The sequence below is a fragment of the Podarcis tiliguerta genome, assembly GCF_965153285.1.
Source record: "Podarcis tiliguerta genome assembly, chromosome: 4".
In the NCBI taxonomy this organism is placed as follows: Eukaryota; Metazoa; Chordata; class Lepidosauria; order Squamata; family Lacertidae; genus Podarcis; species Podarcis tiliguerta.
The window spans coordinates 35,762,878-35,783,991 of NC_139537.1; the positions used below are offsets into that span (position 1 = coordinate 35,762,878).

The 21,114-nt window shown below is 42.0% G+C and overlaps 1 protein-coding gene across 1 annotated transcript in view; it reads right to left on the minus strand.

Annotated features, from left to right (window-relative positions):
• Nucleotides 1-3,750: 3,750 nt before the first annotated feature.
• The window catches only part of MYH15 (myosin heavy chain 15), a 90,018-nt gene continuing 72,654 nt past the window's right edge, over nt 3,751-21,114 (minus strand). Inside the window, exons 35-43 of the mRNA XM_083438200.1 lie at nt 16,985-17,100; nt 16,051-16,243; nt 14,544-14,747; nt 13,046-13,171; nt 11,378-11,548; nt 10,978-11,082; nt 10,180-10,275; nt 7,754-7,891; nt 3,751-3,882 (exon numbers count right to left, since the gene is read on the minus strand). Coding sequence (XP_083294326.1) covers nt 3,865-3,882; nt 7,754-7,891; nt 10,180-10,275; nt 10,978-11,082; nt 11,378-11,548; nt 13,046-13,171; nt 14,544-14,747; nt 16,051-16,243; nt 16,985-17,100 — 1,167 coding nt within the window. The 3' untranslated portion in view covers nt 3,751-3,864. The remainder of the gene's footprint in view (nt 3,883-7,753; nt 7,892-10,179; nt 10,276-10,977; nt 11,083-11,377; nt 11,549-13,045; nt 13,172-14,543; nt 14,748-16,050; nt 16,244-16,984; nt 17,101-21,114) is intronic.

Here is a 21,114-nt window from a genome sequence, read left to right on the forward strand (position 1 = left end):
CGTGCAGCAAAGCCTCTGTATCCTCCACTGGCAGATAGAAGGGCCACAGCTTAGCGGTAGAACACATGCTTTCCATACAGACAATCCTAGATTTGATTCCTGGCAGGCTGGGCTCGAAGAGACCTGGAGGGCCACCACCAGTTCATAAAACATTACTGTTCAATGGCCTGACTTGGTGTAAGGCACCTCTTATGTTCACATTGTATTTAATGCTTAGAATTAAGATGACCAGGAAAGTTCATTTCAAATAGGGATCTCTCACATAAAGAGGTGTGTGATAATTGCACGGATCTAATGCCAAAACTAATATTACTCAAAATTCTCTATTACAACATTTTAAACAAAATTGGTTTAAATATATATTTTTTAAAATATATCCCATGAGTTTTCCCCATACTTGTGCTTGCAAAGGTTGTTTCTTTTCCTTGTGCTGAACGCTGGCATTTCTAAATGTAAAACAGACCCTAACAACATATATAGTGCAATTTTTGAGAAAAATAAACTGTGGTTGAATTTTTTTGAATGCAACCTTCATCCTCCAACCTCTGCTGTATTTGGCAGATACTTTCTTTTTCTTTTTTGCCATTGATTTGCAATGAACTTTTATAGCTCAAGCACAGCTGGCTGAAATTTTTCGGAACATGCAGTACAGAAGTTTTCAATTAAAATGTCCCTGGGGGTATGTCCTATAGTACTAGCTCTAACAACTCTTACTTTGTATTTGAGGGAAATGATCAGATGGAACAACATCCCTTGAATGAAAACAGGCAGGGAACTTCTTCAGGAAGCAGAATGACATTTTGAAGCCATTGGGGGAAAACACATTGCTTTCCAATTGTCATAGACATAGTCAAACTTCACTCATCCTGATATAATAGAGACCGCTCCTACTTGCATATATCATATCATATCATATCATATCATATCATATCATATCATATCATATTGGCATTAATTATGTGGGATACTGAATATTAGATCATAGAATAGACTAATTGAAATCAATAGACCTATATAGCAGTGCATGGTCAGTAACCTTATGGCCAGGCCCTAGTCTACAGATTTCCCCTTGATTCTGGTAATTCGGTGGTATTATGCAACTTCCAGGTTCCCCTGAAGAAAAATCATCGGTCTTTATCAGAATAAGACAGATAACCCAGGCAGTACAGGTCACCAGTGATCAGCCAAAGTTCAAATCCAACTCTGATCTATTTTTGCAAAAAAAAATTTTTTTCAGCTACCCTTTACACATTTACAAGACACTATAGTGAGGCAGATTATTCTCTTGCCACAAGGATCCACAATAAAGGGCTGCCATACACCTGGAATTTCCTGGATATAGCTGGGATTCGTCTGTCAAAAATGGTGTCCGGGCAGAATTTTCAAAAAGCGGTTAAAATGTCTGGCCATATCGGAAGTCTCAGAAGTGTCATTTTTTTGCCCAATTTCCTTAAAAAATAGCTTAAAAATAACAACCTTTGTGTCTGGTGTAGATGAATGAACAACAATAATAACTACCTATACAGAGGAATAGCCATGATTGATTTATGTGCTTATTAGTCCCTTTACATGAAGGAAGATTGGTGCAAGTTCATATAAAACCTAAGAATTCCCTAGTCTTTCTGGAAGTAGACACCCATTTTAACTCCCAAATCCTTAACTGCTTTGTCAGTCATTAAGAGCAGCCTTCCCAAACTAGATGTCTTCCATATTTTTCAGACTACAACTCCCATGATCCCCAGACTATGACTATGGCTGATGTAAGTTGTAACTGAAATCATCTGGTGGACACCAGTTTTGGGAATGCTAGTTAAGAGAAATGCGTTTAAATCTTCGCCATTGTGTGGACATGTTGTCAGTGTGCGGTGTGGAACCCTGAAGTGACAGAGTGCTAGTTGAGTGCTGGCTCATATTTCAATGCAAAGCTTTAAAATCCCTTGTGGCCATTAGATTATGCATTCAAGCCACTTTGTCTACTGTCAAGGAAGAATGGAACGCAGTGACAGAGGTACAGTTTCCAAAATTAAAGACTCTTTTGTCACTCACTCTCCAAAGAATCCACTAATAGCCTGGAATCATTTGTACATAATTACTTCCTCATGTCTTGTCAGAAGGCACGCCTGACTTATGTTTGACAAAGTAGGTGGAAGAGCATTGATGCTGTCACGGCAAATCTGGCAAAACCAAAGAGGCTTCCACATCTTTGCCTTGGACCTAGTGGAAAGGATGGAGGCCTCCTTTTCCTTCTACTCTCTCCTCCAAACTCACCATTTCTGTGGAGCATTTGGCACAACCACCTACTCCCCTTGCCCTACAAAACCTAAATACATATACAGTCATACCGCGGAATTCGAACAGAATCCATTCTGGAAGTCCGTTCGAATTCCGAAAACCAGTGTGGCTTCTGATTAGCTGCAGGAAGCTCCTGCAGCCAATCGGAAGCTGCGGAAGCCCGTTGGACGTTCAGCTTACAAAAGAACGTTCAAAAACTGGAACACTCACTTCCAGTTTTCGATCGTCCAGGAGCTGGAACGTTCGACTCCCAAGGCATCCGGGAGCCGAGGTACGACTGTACTATCTATGTACATAATAATGCATATTCTCCTTGTTTCCTGTGCTACCATTTCACCTTTCTTTCATCTGCCACCTCCCTTTGCAAAGTGGATTAAAAACCCTCTAGGCAAAGGCCTGTCCTTGACTATTAGTCATACTGACTGGGGCCGATGGAAGCTGAAGTCCAACCACAATGGGAGTCTCAGGTTCCGTACCGCTACTGTAAAGCGTCATGCACCCTGAAGCCACTATCTAAGATAAATAAGAAAAACAAATTAACCTTTTTTGTCCACCAGCTACTGGTGGCAGCCAGGTGTGATGGGAAGTTCCTTTGTAGGACTCCAGATATACGAATGATTATGCCTGAATATATACTATAGATACAGGCTATGTCCCCTTTCAATGAAAATCTTCAGCGGAAAGGTCAATGGAAAGCAGAAAATATAGTGTGACAAAATTGGTAACATGCATAAGCCTAATAAGAGCTATATTTCTCTTGCTGCTTTTCATGGAGTTCCTGGCTCCTTTATCTGAATGCCTCAATCTCTCCATAAACTGGGTGGCTGCTGAGTTATTACCTATCTCTAACGTCTTGTCATCTCACACACCTGCTCATGCGTCTCACATCTTTCCTCTGCAGCAGCTTCATATATAGAGGAGATCTGAAGCTCACAACATCAAGGAGGAGATGCTAGAAGATTTAGCCTGCTGGAATTTGAGATTGGCACAAGCCTTTGATTGGGAGTTAGGGCCATGTATGTGACAGACTGCTCTTGGCTAAGGTAACTCATTACAAAGTCTTCAAAGGGACTTTTTAAATAATAAAAAAGCTATAGCTCACCTTCTTTGAATTCCTTGCGTTTCCAAAAACAGAAGCTTGGCATGGGAGCATTTAGTATGCTTTACTGTGCCTTTAAACCAGATGACCACCTCTAGATCATGAAAAAGAGGCTATTTGACTCATAGGTCTAGGGCAGGGGTTGAAATCTGTCCTGTACAAGCCACATCAAAAGGCAGTCATTAAGCAATTTCCAGATATTTCAATGGGGATTCCACAAAACATGTTTTCCGTGAAATCTGCACTTTATCTCCAACATTCTAAATACTAATAAAAAGTGCTGAAATTGTTTATTCACATCCAAATACCAAGCCTTGCAAAACATAACTGAAAATACATATAACAAGGACATCAGTAGATTTAAATTTGATATTTGTTTATTTGTTAAGATGCCTGTTTTCTGCTTCAGCGGTGGGCTGCTGGTTTCTATGCAAGAACCAGTCTAGCCAGCAGCTACTCAAGGCATAATAGGTTTACTCCTCATCGTGAACCTGAAATACATTATAAAATATGACAACACAGTTTAGGCTCAACAGAAATGACTGCATGGCTTTTTAAAGCAACAATCCTTTACACACTTCCTAGGAAAGATGGCCCACTGAATTTGTCCTGAATTTCCTTTGTGGAATGCATTTTTGTGTAGGAAGAATATACAATATAGATAGAAGTGAAACACAGAATGTCTTAGAAGGCTTCCAAAAGTACCAGGGCACAACACGTTTGCACATAGCCAAGTACAAAATTAAGAATGTACAGTAGCATCCATGAGGAATGGTGCACCACCTCATGGCTGTGACATCCCGTGATGATTTGCATATAAAGCACTATGTGAACTGTAGCAAGGTAGCGTGACGCTGAAATCCCATACTCACTTTCTTAGCAGTAAGACCCATTTTGCACAATGGAACATACTTCTGAGTAGACATGCACAGAATTGCATTGTTCCTTGAACACCATTCCCACCGAAATCAATGGAACAGATTAGCCATAACTTCCATTAAGTTCAACTAATTTATTCTTTACTCTGGTCTGCTGCTTTAGCTCCCCACTCCCCGTAATTGGCCAGTTCAAATGGAAATTTTGGTGGGCAATCCCACAAGCCCTTTCAGCCAGCAGGGGAGGGTTACACTGGCCAGCCATGAGGAAAATAATGTTTTCCATTGTGCCCTGGGGAGCGCTGGGTTGAGCTGCAACCGCTGCCCAACCAGAATCGGGGTGAGTGCCCATTCTCTTCTGGTGTGCAAGTCAGGGGTGGAGCTTGCTATCCCTGCCCCACACATGTTTGTTCTACCTGATTACTTTACATGTAAGAGGGCCAAGTTTATAGGAAGCAGATGTATAGGTAACCAAGGGCTGCCACATGTCAAACCAATGAATTCAAGTTATAAGAAAGGGGATTCTGACTAAACTTCAGGAAGTACCGTATTTTTCGCTCCATAAGACACACTTTTTTCTTCCTAAAAAGTAAGGGGAAATGTCTGTGCATCTTATGGAGTGAATGTGTGGTCCCTGGAGCCGAATTGTCCAGGGGCAAAAAGCAGATCATGCTTCTTTTTTTTTGGAAAGAGGGAAGGGAGTGTTGAAATGAAACAGCTGATTGGCAAGCGATCGGGAGGGGAGATAAGGGACGCTAGCAATAAAGGAGGCTGCCTGGGAGGGGGGAGGTAAAGACAGGGAAGTTGCAAGGAGAGGAGACAGGAAGACTAAAACAACGAGGAAAGAAATTAGAAGAAAAGGAGGAGCAAAAAAACACTCCAGCTAAGGAAAAGACACTAAGGCAAACAAGAGGGAAGGGAGTGTTGAAAGGAAACCGCTGATCAGCAAGCGATTGGGAGATAAAGGACGCTAGCAATAAAGGAGGCTGCCTGGGAGGGTGGAGGTAAAAGGCCATGGATCCTCAGGATTTTTACATTGGGTCACCCCAAATTCACCATCAGATCACATAGCATGTCCATGGCTACAGCCTGCACCAAAAAAATCACGCACCCACTGTTGCGTGGGGCCTCAATGGCACAAAAACCTGGTTACAAAGCACGGATCCACATGGATCCTCAGGATTTTTGCATTGGGCTACCCCAAACTCACTGTCAAATCACATGTCTGTGGCCACAGCATGAACCACAAAAATCCATACATCCACTGTTTTGTTCAGAATTCCCCCCCCCCCTTGTTTTCCTCTAAAAACTAGGTGCACCTTATGGAGCAAAAAATACGGTACTTTCTGACAGTAAGAGCTGTTTAACCGTGGAACAAACTCCCTTGGAAAGTGGAGGACTCTCCTTCCTTGGAGGTTTTTAAACACAGGTTGAATGGCTGAGATTCGTGCAATACAAGCGGTTGGACTGGATGACCCTCGGGGTCCCTTCCCGCTCTACAATTCTATGATTCTAAGTAAACTGCACTATAGGGAATGAGGCTATGAAGGGGACTTTTTGAGACAGTCTGTCCACATACCATGGGAGGTGGGAAAGGGAGATATTCTGAAAACCTTTGGGCAGAAAGTTTTCCTGGCTTTAAAAGGGAATCTGTGTCTTTAAGAACTGTGTGGAATGGAGAGGCTGAGTAAGGGTCTAGTGTTCTGGTGATAAACAAAGTTGCAGCATCCTCAACGTTATTAAAAAGCATAGCATGTTTCTTCAGATATTAGGTGCTGGCAGGATTTAAATGTACGAATTATGAATAACCTCCATTTTCAAGATATCAAGTGGGCTGATGTATTAAGAAGTATATATTTTTTTAAATGTTGTGTTTTCTATTTGCATTTTATCTGCATGGATTTCTGCTGCCCAAACAAATGTGGAAAAGTAAAATGAAGGATAAATCTCTTTACTAAAACTTGGCTTTGGGTGTTTGGTGGAGTGTTGTTTTTCTTGTCGCCTGAAAAACTTCTGGAAGAATTCTATTAATATTTTTTGCATAATGATAAGCCTACCGTGCATGTGATTATTGTTTACTGTGTCACCTCTCTCTATTTGGGAACCCTAAAAGGCAAGAGCGTGATAATGACTTATAGCTACATACATTATGCTCATCCCACAGGATTTACTTCTAAAAGCAGAAGCAGGCAATGTCTAATCTTTTCATATGTTTGAATGACAGCATGTACACAGTCCCCCATCTATTAACCAGATCTTGCCCCCTGTTCAACACCTGCTTTTAGCACTGCTTGACCTGCATGCGGAAATGTACTTCTACTTGTGAGTAGCATTCTTTTGGTAATGTTTGAAAAACGGGAAGAGGAGCTAAATGGTTTTGATTTGGGGGGGAATTTATCCGCCTCCAAGTTTCCAAAAATTGCTAGGAACTGCCACCTCCACTGTGCATTACAAAATCACAACAGGGATTTATTATAGCGTTGTAACTGCTTGTAACAAGAAGCAACAGGCAATGTGGGCACTTTCCTCACCTGCAGTGGAAATGGTTGTGAGTCTCTGACTATTACAGACATCATGTGAAGGAGGAAGTTTTGCTGCTTCACTCAGGTTGAAAGCGATTATGTTTTCTACCTTAGTGTCACCCCGTGGAGCTCTCAGAATGGTGGCCATGACAACAGCATCATAGGATTATGCAATATGGATGTCGGCCAGAACAGGCTTCCTTCTTAGCCTCTACTGTTCTATGGGGGCTTTCATTTATATTAGTGAATAAGATTTTTCTCAATACCCATCATTAGAGAAAATAATGTTGATATAACCAGAAACTATGAGTTGCAGCTGCCAAAATAATGCAAATAAGCCAATGCCAAGGTTGTTAACTGCTAGTTTTAGCTGGTTTTAGGATGTAATCCAAATCCTAACAAAATCATTGTCAACCCTCCACATTGATTTTAATAGATCTGGATTGCACCTTTGAGGATTAATTCTTATATTAATTACAGTAGCTCCAAAGGCATCATTACGTGGGCAAAACATAGAGTTTGAGTGATTAATATTTGTTGGCCATTATCTGGTTTTGCCTAGACTAAATTAATATATTGATACCATGCAGTTTGGCTTGGAATAACAAGCATTCCACAACAGAATGGCTTCCTGCAGTCTGCAGTGTTTCATTCACAGCTGTGCCTTTGTAGTGTTATTTGCTGCATGCCTTGCTCGGCTGTAAACTGTCAAGAAAGATTCAGCCTTCAGTGCTTCTTGGCTGCATTTTGGGACCTCAGGAGTCAACCCATCAGGCTGGAATTCCTGCCCCTTCCCCCAATCAGGGCAGGCAGAGGAGAAATAGGAAAGACTATTCCAAGTATGCAGGCACATAGATGGGTTGTCTGAGATGCAGGCCCGCGAAATCCTCACCTCACTCCAATGTCCTGCCCTGCTTTTCTGAAGGCTCTACCAGAAACATTCTCCCCCGATTCGCTTGACATACCTTTTTTATGCCAATATCTCTTGACTTGGTCCTGAGCTTATTGACCTGGGATTCAGCTATTTCGGCTCGTTCTTCAGCATCATCCAACTCATGCTGCTGCTTCCTGTACTTTGCAAGGTACTGGTTGGCTTGAGCTTCCTGGTAGGAGGGAGAAAAGAACATCAAAAGTGCTTTGCCTCCATAATCTAGCAAGTAGTGGACCTTCCACTACTTGTGAAAAGCATGTGTGAGTCAATGGTAAACATTTCATGGAACTTTGTGGGATTTGCTACACAGGAAAGGCAATTTCATCTTTAAAAGTCTATCTGGGAGGCCATCAGTGATCAGTGAGAGAGTTTTGTAGATGGCAGGTAGTGATTTCAAGCCTTTAATTGGAAAGCAAACAGCGTAGAAAAATTCCACATTCTGTGGTGAAGAAATAGCAAATTGCTCTAGACCAGCCTTTCTCAAATTGTGGGTCCCCAGATGTTGTTGAACTACAACTCCCATCACCCCTAGCTAGCAAGGCCAGAGCTCAGGGATGATGGGCGTTGTAGTCCAACAACATCTGGGGACCCACAGGTTGAGAACCACTGTTCTAGACCCTCAGGTTGTGCTATTATCACAAAGGCCTCCAAGACTAAATAAGGCAACCTTTGATGCCCTCTAGATGTTATTGGACTGCAACTCCCATCATCTGCAGCCAGCATGGCAAACAGTTAGAGATAGGGATGGAAGAGAAATCTGATTCAGTTTACATTTAAAGATGAGCCTATGAATTTTTCACTTTCCAAAATAATGCATTAGTAAACATAACATAACCGTGCATTATATTAGGGGAAATTATTTTGCAAAAATGTGTATTTTAGGCAAAACAGCTTATAAAAAATGTAAATTAGGAGATATTCACACTAAAATGCTGGTGATCTTCTGCAAATATTTTTTTAAAAAACTGTAGGCTGATGTGGAGATGTGGAACTCAAGAGAGAAATAAGAATTGATAGAGTCACCCATCTAAAGTCAGGGATAATGGAATTCAAGAACATATAGAAGACACCAAGTTGGGAAAGACATATCCATAGACTCCATAAACAGTTCCATAATCAGCCTTGTGACTTAATCCAGAAATGTAAACATCTGAGTTTACAGGAATGCGCAGCAACAGATTTTACTGCTGTAAGTAGGCCTGCCTCGCCCTTTGAGAACTCTCATTCTAGGCAGAAAGCCATGTGAAAGTTGCTTGTACAGCCAGTGGCTGTGCTATGGAACTCCAAATACGTTGAGACACTTTTAGTAAACACATACTACTCTGTTTCAGATCTTTAGTGCATTAAGTCAGAAGATCTGTCTGTGGTATTCGCTGAAGCGAAAACAGGAATACAGAGTGAAATGTTTTCTGACAGCGGCATCATTTTGTCAAGCACTGGAACGCCTAGACAAATGATTCTGTACCAAAGTATCGTTCATTTTCCATTCTGTGAGACGAAACTGTATTTAGATTTGTTGTAGATAATGGAATGCAGCAGAAACATCATCCTCTCTGCTTTTGGTAAGAGATGCAGCATGCGTGCTGTTGTATATGAAGCCAAAACTGCACCACTCCCACATACGACGGCAGTATCAGCAGATGAGAAGGAACATGCAAGGTTCCAGGAGTACAAAAGATCTTGAGAAAGTAGCCTTTAAGGTTGCGAGAACCTATCAAGACGGCCTAGTCAAGACTGAGTGTGCCCAGTGACCATGAAATGCTGCCTAACCCTTTTTCCAAGGTGGGGGAGAGGTATACATAGAAAACTAGCAGAGAAGAAAATGGAATGAAGTCTGACAGAATGAGGCATGATTGACAGTGAATAGGGGTGCTTCACAGTACAGCAATTTGCTGAAGGTCTGCATCCTTATTTCTTAGTGGCTTAAAAAAATAATAATACACCAAATATTCCAAAACTGAGAAGCTTCTGTACTATGCTTTATCTATTTAAACCATTTATGGAAACTGAACAAAATTAAGTAACTGTGCCTAATTTATTTGTGCTTCCAATTCAAGTTTTTCTTGTTGTAAAATTAGAAGTTTTGGAAAGGTCTGGTGTGGGTGAGGAAAAGAAAACCGTTTTAAAAAATTGGAGTTTGGAAACATTCTGGACTTAGGGTCAAAGAAAGGCCACAGCTCTCTGTGCCCCACAGTTTTCAAAATCATTAGTAGGAGATTTACATGTACTCTCCAAACTTTCCTCCATGCTTTTGAAGGTAGAAGAAATGTGCTTTTCAAAAAGGGAAGAGAAATTGCTGCAATGTTCAGGATTCTGAGGCGATGATACCTGTTTGTGCAGTGTTGTTGTCACACATCAGCAGTTTGTCTTCCTTCCCCGGTTTGAATAATACAATTCCAGTCAGAAATTAGGTGAATTACTGATTTGATAAGAGCCACACATTACACTGTACCAACTTACAGCTTCTTCTGCTTGATGCTTGTAGCTTTTCACTTTCACCTGCAGCTTATCAATCAGCTCTTGCATCCTTGTTAAGTTCTTCTTGTCTTCTTCTGCCTTTGTAGAACAAATAGAAAAAATATAAGTTAAGTTAAGCAACCATCCACTCTTCAGAGTTAGATAGTTTGTTTCACTGGAAATCTAGAATTATGGAACTAAGAGACTATCTAATTTTTATCCTAGCCTTCCTCCAATGAGCTCTGGATGACTTAAATTGGGTCACTCCATTTTATCTCACAGACATCCTGTTGAGGTTTCTGCTGATAGTGAGTTGCACAGTGAACTTCACCCAGAAAAATGTGTGGTTGAACAAAGATTTCGAGCCCAAATTTTGCAAGTCCGGTACTCTATCAGCTTCAACATACTAGCTATAGGGATGCTTGGAGAATTCCATTGACCTCTCAGCTACCAGTCCTCATTCTCATTTCCTTGCTTCAGTGTTTCCTGGAATGAGTCAGAGGTTCAGGCAGAGGAAGAGACAGAAAGTGAAGAGTGCTGGTGAGATAAGAACATTTCCTCCTTTGACTCAGACATCTCTCTGTCCTTCATCCCACAAAGCTATTTTAGTCAGCATGGAGATGAAAGAGCCAGAAGGAAAAGAAAAGTGGTAGAGAATCGCCTGCAGGCTGTTAGCTGCTGCCTATAATATATAAAGTCTTTGGTAATGCTGCTTTACATCAGAACAAGTTTCTGTGATTGGAAATTACGTGCATTTGTCCTAGCGCAATATTTCAGTTCACCCACTTTAGTTATTATTACCTGGTATGTCAGCTCTTTGATGCGCCTTTCATATTTGCGGACTCCTTTCAGAGATTCCGTATTGCGGCGGGCTTCTGCCTCTAGTTCATTTTCCAGCTCGCGGACCTGAAGCAGAATCAAAAGCGTTTATGTGCTCCTGTTGGGCTCTGCCTCATAGGAATAGCTCAAAGAACTTAGTCTTAGCAATAGGTCTTCAGAACGTGCTTTATAAATATCTATTCAAAAGCTTTTGGCCCGTTTGTTGAGTGCTCCTTTACATCATTCTCCAGCACTTAGCATTTCAAAATAAAACATTACTACTCTAGCCAGAACTGAGCTCCCGTTTTAAAAATGAACATGCCAACCATTTTCCAAGGAGGCCGACACAACAGGTTCTAAAGGTGGACTCTTAGAAGCCTACCCTGGATTCCAGCTTTTGAATCTGCTTCTTGCCCCCTTTTAGAGCAATTTGCTCTGCTTCGTCCAGTCTCTTCTGTAGATCTTTAATGGTCTGTTCCATGTTCTTTTTCATCCGCTCCAAGTGAGCACTGGTGTCTTGCTCTTTTTTCAGTTCTTCGGCCATCATTGCTGCCTATAATAACATAAATGTGTGAAACGCCACCCCAAACAAACAAGCAGTCCGAATAATTTTGGCGATTTGAGACAACTACAAAATCCTGGGAAATATCTATAACAGGACGAAGGGCTACAAATCATATCATGCATGACCATTGGACATGCTGGCTGGGGCCAATGGGAGTTGGAGTCCAACAGCATTTTGTGGATCACAGGTTCCCTCGATCTGGAGAAAGTAATGAACCATTTCTAGGACTTAGGGCTCATCCAGACTTGCCTTTGCCCTACCACTCCCCCCCCCCAAATCTGAATTGGAGCAAACATAAATAAAATTTTCTCAAGAATGATGTTGGCTTTGATTTATTGCTGAAGGGTGTGTTTTCCAGGGACAAAACCACTTGTACCCATGCTTCCTAGGCATGGGACAAGCATAAGGCTGGATGAGCCCTTAGTCTAAAATTTTATAATAATAATATTTATACATTTATATTTATTTATACCCCGCCCATCTGGCTGGGCTTCCCCAGCCACTTTGGGCAGCTTCCAAAAAAATATTAAAATACCGTAATACTTCAAACATTAAAAGCTTCCCTAAACAGGGCTGCCTTCAGATGTCTTCTAAAAGTCTGGTAGTTGTTGTTCTCTTTGACATCTGGTGGGAGGGCGTTCCACTGGTAGGGTGCCACTACCGAGAAGGTCTTCTGCCTGGTTCCCTGTAACTTGGCTTCCCACAGTGAGGGAACCACCAGAAGGCCCTCGGTGCTGGACCTCAGTGTCCGGGTAGACCGATGGGGGTGGAGACGCTCCTTCAGATATACTGGACCGAGGCCGTTTAGGGCTTTAAAGGTCAGCACCAACACTTTGAATCGGAAACGTACTGGGAGCCAATGTAGGTCTTTCAAGACCAGTGTTATGTGGTCTCGGCGGCCGCTTCCAGTCACTAGTCTATAAATTTTATTTATAACTTCATGTAGTATAATTAAGCATAATGTGAGTTGTTGTACACGTTGGTATTATGTACGGATATCACTTTATTATATCCCTACACTTGAGCCATTTTCTGTTTAAGCTGTAACTAAGCGCATTTGTAATTATTACTAGAGTTGGCAATAGGAAAAATCTGAAACAAACTGTTAATATTTCAGACAGGCAAATGTTTCTCCCACCCAATTTAGGAACACCGCTGTTATTCTACCAAATTTCACATCTGGGTTTTTGAAATGCAGTGAAAGCCAATCTGCATGAAGATATATGGGGAGAAAAGGTCACTTTCACTATAAAAATGCCAAACATCCTTCTAAATTATGATAGATGTTCTAACATATATGACTTCTGAAGACAACAGATCACCACTGCTAGTGAGTCTAAATAAATAAATTTTCACAATCCCTGACTTGCCAGCATGCAAAGCAGTACTTGATTCAGAAACGAAAACCATGGGCAACAAAAGATCAGCAAACCAGGAAGAATAAGACTGGACATCTGTGCAAGCAGGAATAAGCTGTCTACTTACATCAGTGATTGCTTTTTTGGCCTTTTCTTCGGCATTCCTGCACTCCTGGATGGCTTCCTCCACTTCATTTTGCATTTGAGAGATATCAGTCTCCAGCTTCTTCTTCTGGTTGATCAGGCTTGTATTCTTGAGTTTGAAAGGAAGAGGAGAAAGGAAGATCCTTCAGGGACACATGATCATCTTTATCACCTTCTAGGACTAGTGCTACACTGAGGCTATTCAAACATTGTACCTGGGGGTGGGTTGGTATAATTCACAAATTATACTTGGGTGCACAAGCGAATGTGTGTCATTAACTACCTTTGGAGTTCCTAGGCAGACGATAGAATTAGAGATATAGAACAGACCAAAAGTATCAATAATGCCAAAAGTATCAGAATATCTACCATTGGTCATACTCAGAGCAGACCTAGTGAAATGTATGGACATGCAGCTTAAAGCCATTGATTTAAATTGTCTACTCTGAGTAAGATTAGTATTGAATATTGCCCTCGGTTTTCAGCATCAGAATTTATGAGAGAAATTAATTCAGTAGTGTAGGAATGTCTTTTGCTTTTTACACCTGATGTGAAAAAATGACATTTGAAAGCATCCCTCATCAAAGTAACCCAAATATCACTTAACCCACTTCTCTGGGTAATTAAGCACACAATCAGTATTGAACAGATACTTTTATGCTAATCTGTGAAAGAGAGAGCTAGAGTGTGATTGAGCCAAAATGATGCATTTGTAAATCTCATTATTTCCATAAGAAAGATTTACAATTAACTGTTACCTGCTAAAATAATTGGATTTAAAGGTAGTTAATATTGGCTGGATCATGTCCTGATCTCAGTATGGTTGACAACAGCAATAAGGAACATAATGTCTGTGCCAAAACGGCTAATGTTTTATTATCAACTCAGCTGTTTCATATTGGAAAGTTCTCAGAAGTAGTGGTCGGTGTCATATTTTTGAAACTTGGACATTGAAAACATTTTTAGCAATAAAGAAAGGCTATATTTATTGAGAACAGTCCACTCTAAGGCACAGTTCACTCTGAACAATATAGGTAAGGCCAATTTTAAAACAATGGAACCTGGGTAAATACTCTAAGCTCTCCCTTGACAGGGATGAGTCTTTAATGTTATTGTAACAGAGACTGGGATAAGCGAAGAGTAAAATCATGAAAGAGATCATTTTGACAGAAAGAGAGCACAACGGGAGGCAAACTAGACAATTTTAAAAGGTGGTAGATGTCACAGAAATGTTCAGCAAAGCCATTTTTCTTTTATCTAGAGGCTTTCGAACTATAAATGTGTTAAAATTACTCTTTTCCGCTTTAATTTCTCCCCCCCCCTCAAGAATGAACCGTCTTTGTGTACCCTTGTTAATGGGGTCATACTTTGTCTGAAACCTGCATTGCTCTGAGTCACTACTCTATGTAAGAATGTCTGGTTTATGATCTAATGTGATGGGGGGTGCGGCAGGTTAGGGAAACAACATTTGGCATAACAACCTGGGTGTGCAGAAGGTTCACACGTTCAGTGGCTTCCAGCAGCTCCTGCTCTGCCAGTTTACGGCCACGTTCTGTCTGGTCCAGCAGAGCCCTGAGCTCATCCAGCTCAGACTGGAGGAGAGTGTTACGTCGGTCAGTGACTGCCAGCTGCTCTTTGAAGTCTTCATTCAGGTGTGTTGAATCATCAAGTTGTACTTGCAGTTCCTGGAGAGAAACAGCAGCATGGTCACACAATGGGCCCAATGAAGTCAGGCTTTACTCCTGTTATGCAGAGAAGGAATCTTATAGATGGGATCCCTCATATCGCTGTCTTTCAGGGTTAGGATTTACTGTATTGTAGTGCAAGGAATCCTATTCCTCAACCAAGGGTGCACTGAAATTTGAAGCCCTGGTAGTCAGCCGATGGTTGGAGCTTCAAAGGCACCCCTGATCAAGGCCAGGAGTGCCTGGAACCCCCTTTCATTTTCCTACTGTGGTTTCACCTGTCCCATATGTGGTTTTCACCTTTACCATATATGATGTCAGGTGTAGGGCAGATGGTCATGGCTTGGCCAAAATGACCTGGTAGGCCAAATGGGTAGACCTGGCAGGCCTAATCAGGCTGTGGACCCGAGGTTCCCTATCCCTACCTAGTACAATAAATCCATTTTCTTTGCAATGGACTTTTTGCTGTTAGGAAAGTGATGGGGAACTGCTTGAAATGTTTGAAATGGTTAACATGAAGGGATATAAACACCTTAGAAGCAAATAAGGATGCTCATTGTTGTATAATTGCCTTGCAAACAACTCGGAATGAATGCTCAATAAAATCGACATGGGGGAGAGGACAGGAAAAGGTTAAACACCTTCCCTCACATTCTCTCCAGGTTGCAAGTATTCCCCAGAAACCACTTTAGTACTACAAGGGAAAGGTAACTTCTTGTTTGCCTTCTAACCCTAAGTTTGAAGCTGAAGGAGCGTCTCTACCCTCATCGTTCAGCCCGGACATTGAGGTCCAGCTCCGAGGGTCTTCTGGCGGTTCCCTCACTGCAGGTATAGGCAAACTCAGCCCAGCCCTCCAGATGTTTTGGGACTACAATTCCCATCATCCCTGACCAATGGTCTTGTTAGCTAGAGATCATGGTAGTTGTAGGCAAAAATATCTGGAGGGCCAAGTTTGCCTATGCCTGTCTCACTGCAAGAAGTGAGGTTAAAGGGAACCAGGCAGAGGGCCTTCTCAGTAGTGGCACCTGCCCTGTGGAACACCCTCCCATCAGATGTCAAGGAAATAAACAACTATCTGACTTTTAGAAGACATCTGAAGGCAGCCCTGTTTAGGGAAGTTTTTAATGTTTGATGTTTTATCATGTGTTTAATATTATGTTGGGAGTCACCCAGAGTGGCTGGGGAAACCCAGCCAGATGGGTGGGGTATAAATATTATCATTATTATAATTATCATTATTTTGAGTGCAATCGATCAGAATACTTTTTGTTAATGCCCAGGTCCCACAAGCAACAAGAAGTACCTTTATTTGAGCCTGAAGGATGCGTGTGGTCTTTGTTGCCTCAGAGGCATGCCGATTAGCATGGCTGAGCTGGATTTCCATCTCATTGAGGTCTCCTTCCATCTTCTTCTTCAGTCGAATGGCCTCATTTCTACTCTTGGCTTCCGAATCCAAGGTGGACTGTAATGTGTCTATGGCACGTTGCTGGTTTCTCCTGATTTTGAAATCATGTTATGTAAGCAAATGTGGGCACAGGCTTCTCTTTCCCTAATTTTGACAATGGCCTGTGCTGCTAGTGAAGTCTATCTTTTCACATATAGGTTTTTTTAGCATAAAGAGTAAATAGGAAAATCCAGCATTCCCCTCCATTCCCATCTCCAGATCTTCTTACTTCTCTCTGTAAAATCATTTCATTTTGAATCTCTTCCCTGAAATACTCTCAACTGTGAAAGATTCCAGGTTTTTTTTTTGTTTATTGCCTCTTGTTTATTAATGTATCTTTTGTCAACATATTGTGCAGACAGTAATTATCAATCAGCCTTAACAACATTCTTGCAAATTAAGACAGCATGTACAGATGGCAAAACAGATACATAAGCAGAAGAAAATTGCCCTCTTCTACATAATGTGTTACTGCCAGGACAAGTTTGAGAAATTCTGGTGATTGGTAAGAGACACACTGATCATTTGTGTCTAGTTCTTAAAAAGAAAACAAAAAACCTGTGTTGGAGCCAGACTACATTAGGTTCTATTGAATTCCATGGGGGAAAGATATTCATGATTCAAGTCCCATTAGTTTAAACTGCATCTAAGTTCAGTTAACCTACGTACTTTGGATGCTGAGAAATACTAAAACTAGAAATCTTGTTTTCTTTTAGTTCCAACCCTGTTCTTTTTAAAAATCACACTTCATATATAGCTTGGCTCTGTTAATTGCCTTGTGTGCATACTATACCTGAAATTATCAACTTCTTCATCTTTTTCTGCCAGTTTTCTTTCAAAGTCTGCTTTAATTTGGGAGAGTTCCAGTTGAAAACGCAATGTCTTGCTTTCTTCATGTTCCAGAGCCCCCTAAAATATATATAATGCATATTAACAACACGGAGATAATAACTTTGAAATATGGAGCCTAATCCTATGCTTCATTGTGCAATGGAACATACATAGGGTCCAATTCTAGTGTCTAAGGAATGAAGCTTTCTGCAGCTGCATGGGTCTCTAGGAGTGAGAGTCAAGGGATATCAACAGCTATGTTTATCACACCCTAACACTGCAATCCTATGTATGTCTACTCAGAAGTAAGTCCCATTGTGCACAAAGGGACTTAGGCCTGCAATCTTATGTATGGTTACTTGGAAGGATCTCCCAATGAACTCGGTGAGATGACTACTTAACCCAAGTAGTCATCTATAGGATTGCACCACATCTCTCAGGCAGGGTGTCAGGGACTGGTAGGACGCTCATGAGTGTCTGACTCAGGAGAGGGGTACAGTGATGGCAAGAGTCAGAAGCAAGGGAAGTTTCAGAGCTAGAGGAACAGGTGGGTCAGCAAGTGAAGGTCTGGGTCCTTCCTCACCCTCTCCTGAACCACTGTCTCACAGAATCAGGAGCGGGTGAAAGTGAGAAGAGCAGTAGCAGCTTCCACACAGGCGTAGTCTCTGGCTGTGTGTGCACAGCCTGTTGGGGGAAGATGCATAAGCTGGTGAAGGGGACATGGCTCCCTGTTGCTGCAACTGCTCCATAGAGCTCAGACCTGGCAATAGCTGCCTAGATGCTAAACCAGCATGTGTGGTACTTGGAGCCTACTGTAAGTGTGAGCTTTGACAATATAGAGTTAACTATCTGCCGTGTGCATTCCTTTGGCTAGGGAGCACCCTTGACTCAGGGCTAGCCTAGCATTAGCTGTGTGGTTCAGGCAGCAGATGAACCTGCCATTGCCTCTGTCACCACTGCAGTTGCCACTTGGTCACCAATCCACCATGAAGCACTTCTGCTTTTGCTTCTATAGCAAGCATTAAATAGCATTTGCCACTGCAGGGAAGTGGAGCCCAGGCCTATATCCCCCCTTCCTAAGATTGAGGCAATGTGGGTGAGGTGGCCTAGGGTAGGAAAGACTCTTAAATTTTAAAGCAGCAATGGGAAGTCTGTGGCCCCCCAGATGCTATTGGACTACATCTTGGGCCATTGACTGTGCTGACTGGGGCTTGCTGAAGTCCAACAACACTTGGAGTACCACAGGTTTCCGTAAACAGTAAAGGTAAAGGGACCCCTGACCATTAGGTCCAGTCGTGGCCGACTCTGGGGTGGGGCACTCATCTCGCTTTATTTATTCAAACCAGAGCAGCACACGGAAATGCTGTTTACCTTCCCGCCGGAGTGTACCTGCATTTTGACATGCTTTCAAACTGCTAGGTTGGCAGGAGCAGGAACCAAGCAACGGGAGCTTACTCCCTTGTGGGGATTCGAACTGCCGACCTTCTGATTGGCAAGCCCTAGGCTCAGTGGTTTAACTCACAGTGCCACCCATGTCCGTAAACAGTATTCAGCCGTAATTTCCACCACTGCGGCAAAGCAGGGGCAGCACAAGCACTCTCTGGGGCCACCCAGCAAACCATGCTTTGCTCTGATGAAGGACCTCTTTCTTAGAGTTTGACACTGAGGTGTGTGGTGATCCTGGTTATCTTAGAAGTGATTCTTATGCTGCTGTCAGCAAGTGTTTGACTAGGTGAGCCTGCATGTTAATGTGGGACAGGAGGAGGCAGCTGCAGTGGAGGCAGAGGAGGAAGACAGTGGCAACAGCCCACCTCAGGCGGTGCAATGCCTTGCACCGACGCTGTTCTCAGGTTAATGAGCATTGAGTAGCAACCAAAGTGATGTCAGAGCAGCTTCATAAGTAGCACCAGCACAGCTTTGCTAGAGTATTTTCCTTCAGCAAAGGGTGTTCTGGGAGCTTGCCTCGTGTAAGACACTGCTTGTGTTGTTCTAGCATCTACATCAGTGGACCCAGGTGGGGGACTCAAGATGTAAGTTACAGTCTTTCATTTTATTCCTGCACAAATATCCTCTTTAGCTGACAAGACTTCTTATTGATCCCCTAAAATATCAATAAGAAGAAAGTCTGGTTTTGCTATCAGAAGAATTGATGTAATTTGCTCCGGTTTCAACTTCTATGATATGGGATGTTGTGGCAGGATCTTAAGAAGTGAGACTGGAAGGAGTAACCTTTCCCCACAGCTACTGTTGTTAAAGTTGGAGGAGGGGGATTATATTAAATGCATTCACACATTTCGCCTGCAATCCTTCACATACATACCTGGGATCATTGCAATCAGTGAGTATTGCAATCTTATACCTGAGTAGACAGGTATAAGATTGCACTGTCGTGTCTGTTTTGGCCATCAAGTTCATCTCTTTTCCCTCTTCTTGCATAATCTTTTTGCAGAGTTTATATTAAACATGCATAAGAGTTCTCCCCTCCATCAGCTGAGAAGCAAAGAGGCATGGAAGGTGATAAAAAAAGAAAAACTTAAGTGATAAGGCTGGGGGTTTGGGGACTGAAACTGAGATAAGTCAATGAAGAACTTGGCATTTCTGCAGTCTAGAGACTGCAAAAGACATGGAGATTTGGCTGAACTGTGTGTGTTTGTGAATGTAAGAGTGTTGTGGAGCTAAATCTATACGGTAAATAAGGTTAATGGGTTATAGGGGCTCTAAGGGCTGTTTAATTCTCTCTCAACATCCATAAAAATGGAAATTTGTTCTTCTTTGTGTACAGTTTAGGCTACCATACTATGCACTAGATAATTCATTGCCCACAATATGAAGATCAGTCAGGGTCTGTGGAGTTCTTGACTATTCGGTCATCAACAGATGCCATCCAGGAAATCTGTGCCATTCAGTTATTAGCAAAAGCAGTGCAAATGAAGCAACAAGTTTACCTGATTTAAACAATCTGACAGACAGAATCAAATAAGGTATTTATATAGTTATTGGATATGGTTTAGTATCTACTACCTTTAGAAATAAAAGACAGAGGCAATATCTGGCTGAATGCTGTCCAGTATTGCTTTTGGATTGTGACAAAAGTCAGAGAATTTTGAAATGTTCTATGAAGGATAGAGGGGGTTTTTTTACTCCAGGATAATAGCCAACACACACACACAAAAATACATCATGCACTATTTGCATAAGTAATATTTCACTCATGCGCCTCCTAATAAAAACCCATTTGTGCAAGAGGGGAAAGGAGGGGTTTCTACTAAATTAGCATCAAAAGGCAGCCACTTAGTATTGGCTGCCACATATCCTAAGCAAATAATTTGTTCTTGGTGGGTCTCAAATCATAGAAGCAATAAGGTACATAATTCCTGAACTGAAACTGTTGGTGATCTACAGCTGACTCAAGCTTTCTAATATTTGGGTAGTGCTCAGAAGCAATGGCTGTGAACTTCCCCCATCTTGAGTTAGCAAGGGGAAAGATGTATGCATTAGCTGGGTTCCGATTTCTGTACAATAACTGTACAATAACAGCAGAGTAATGGGGCTTTTGGAGAGGGAGAGCAGGGTGCTAGCAGAGTTTAGAGGATATGTGGCTTGACTGTATCAGGCCTTTAGAGCTGTTATCTTTAGTGTGGATGGCCACGAATACCAGACAACTGGAAAACAAACCCCCACCTTTGTAAATAATATTGAATGTTCCCAAATGGCTTGCAGCTTTCTTTGGAGTTTCCAGTCCCTGGCCCAGCACCACCACCACTACTAATGCACAGCCCCTGCCTAAGACACTTGAATCCCAATACTGCCACAACAGAAAAGCAGAAATTATGCATCAGCAAAGGCCAGGGGTGGGATGATAACCATATGCAATCCAAAGAGCTAAAGGGCTGGGAGAATGCCTTGAAAGCATTTCTGCAGTTAATGGAGACCTATAGGATTGGTCTGTTAGTACGTCACACTGCTTAAGAAGTGGGGAAGAGCAAAACACTTCCCCTTCCATTTTGTTTACAGATCTGTGGCCGTGCTGCTTTTAGCACTAATATGCCATGGCACGTTCTAGGGTGATCTGTCAAGGTAAAGCTCTTGAAC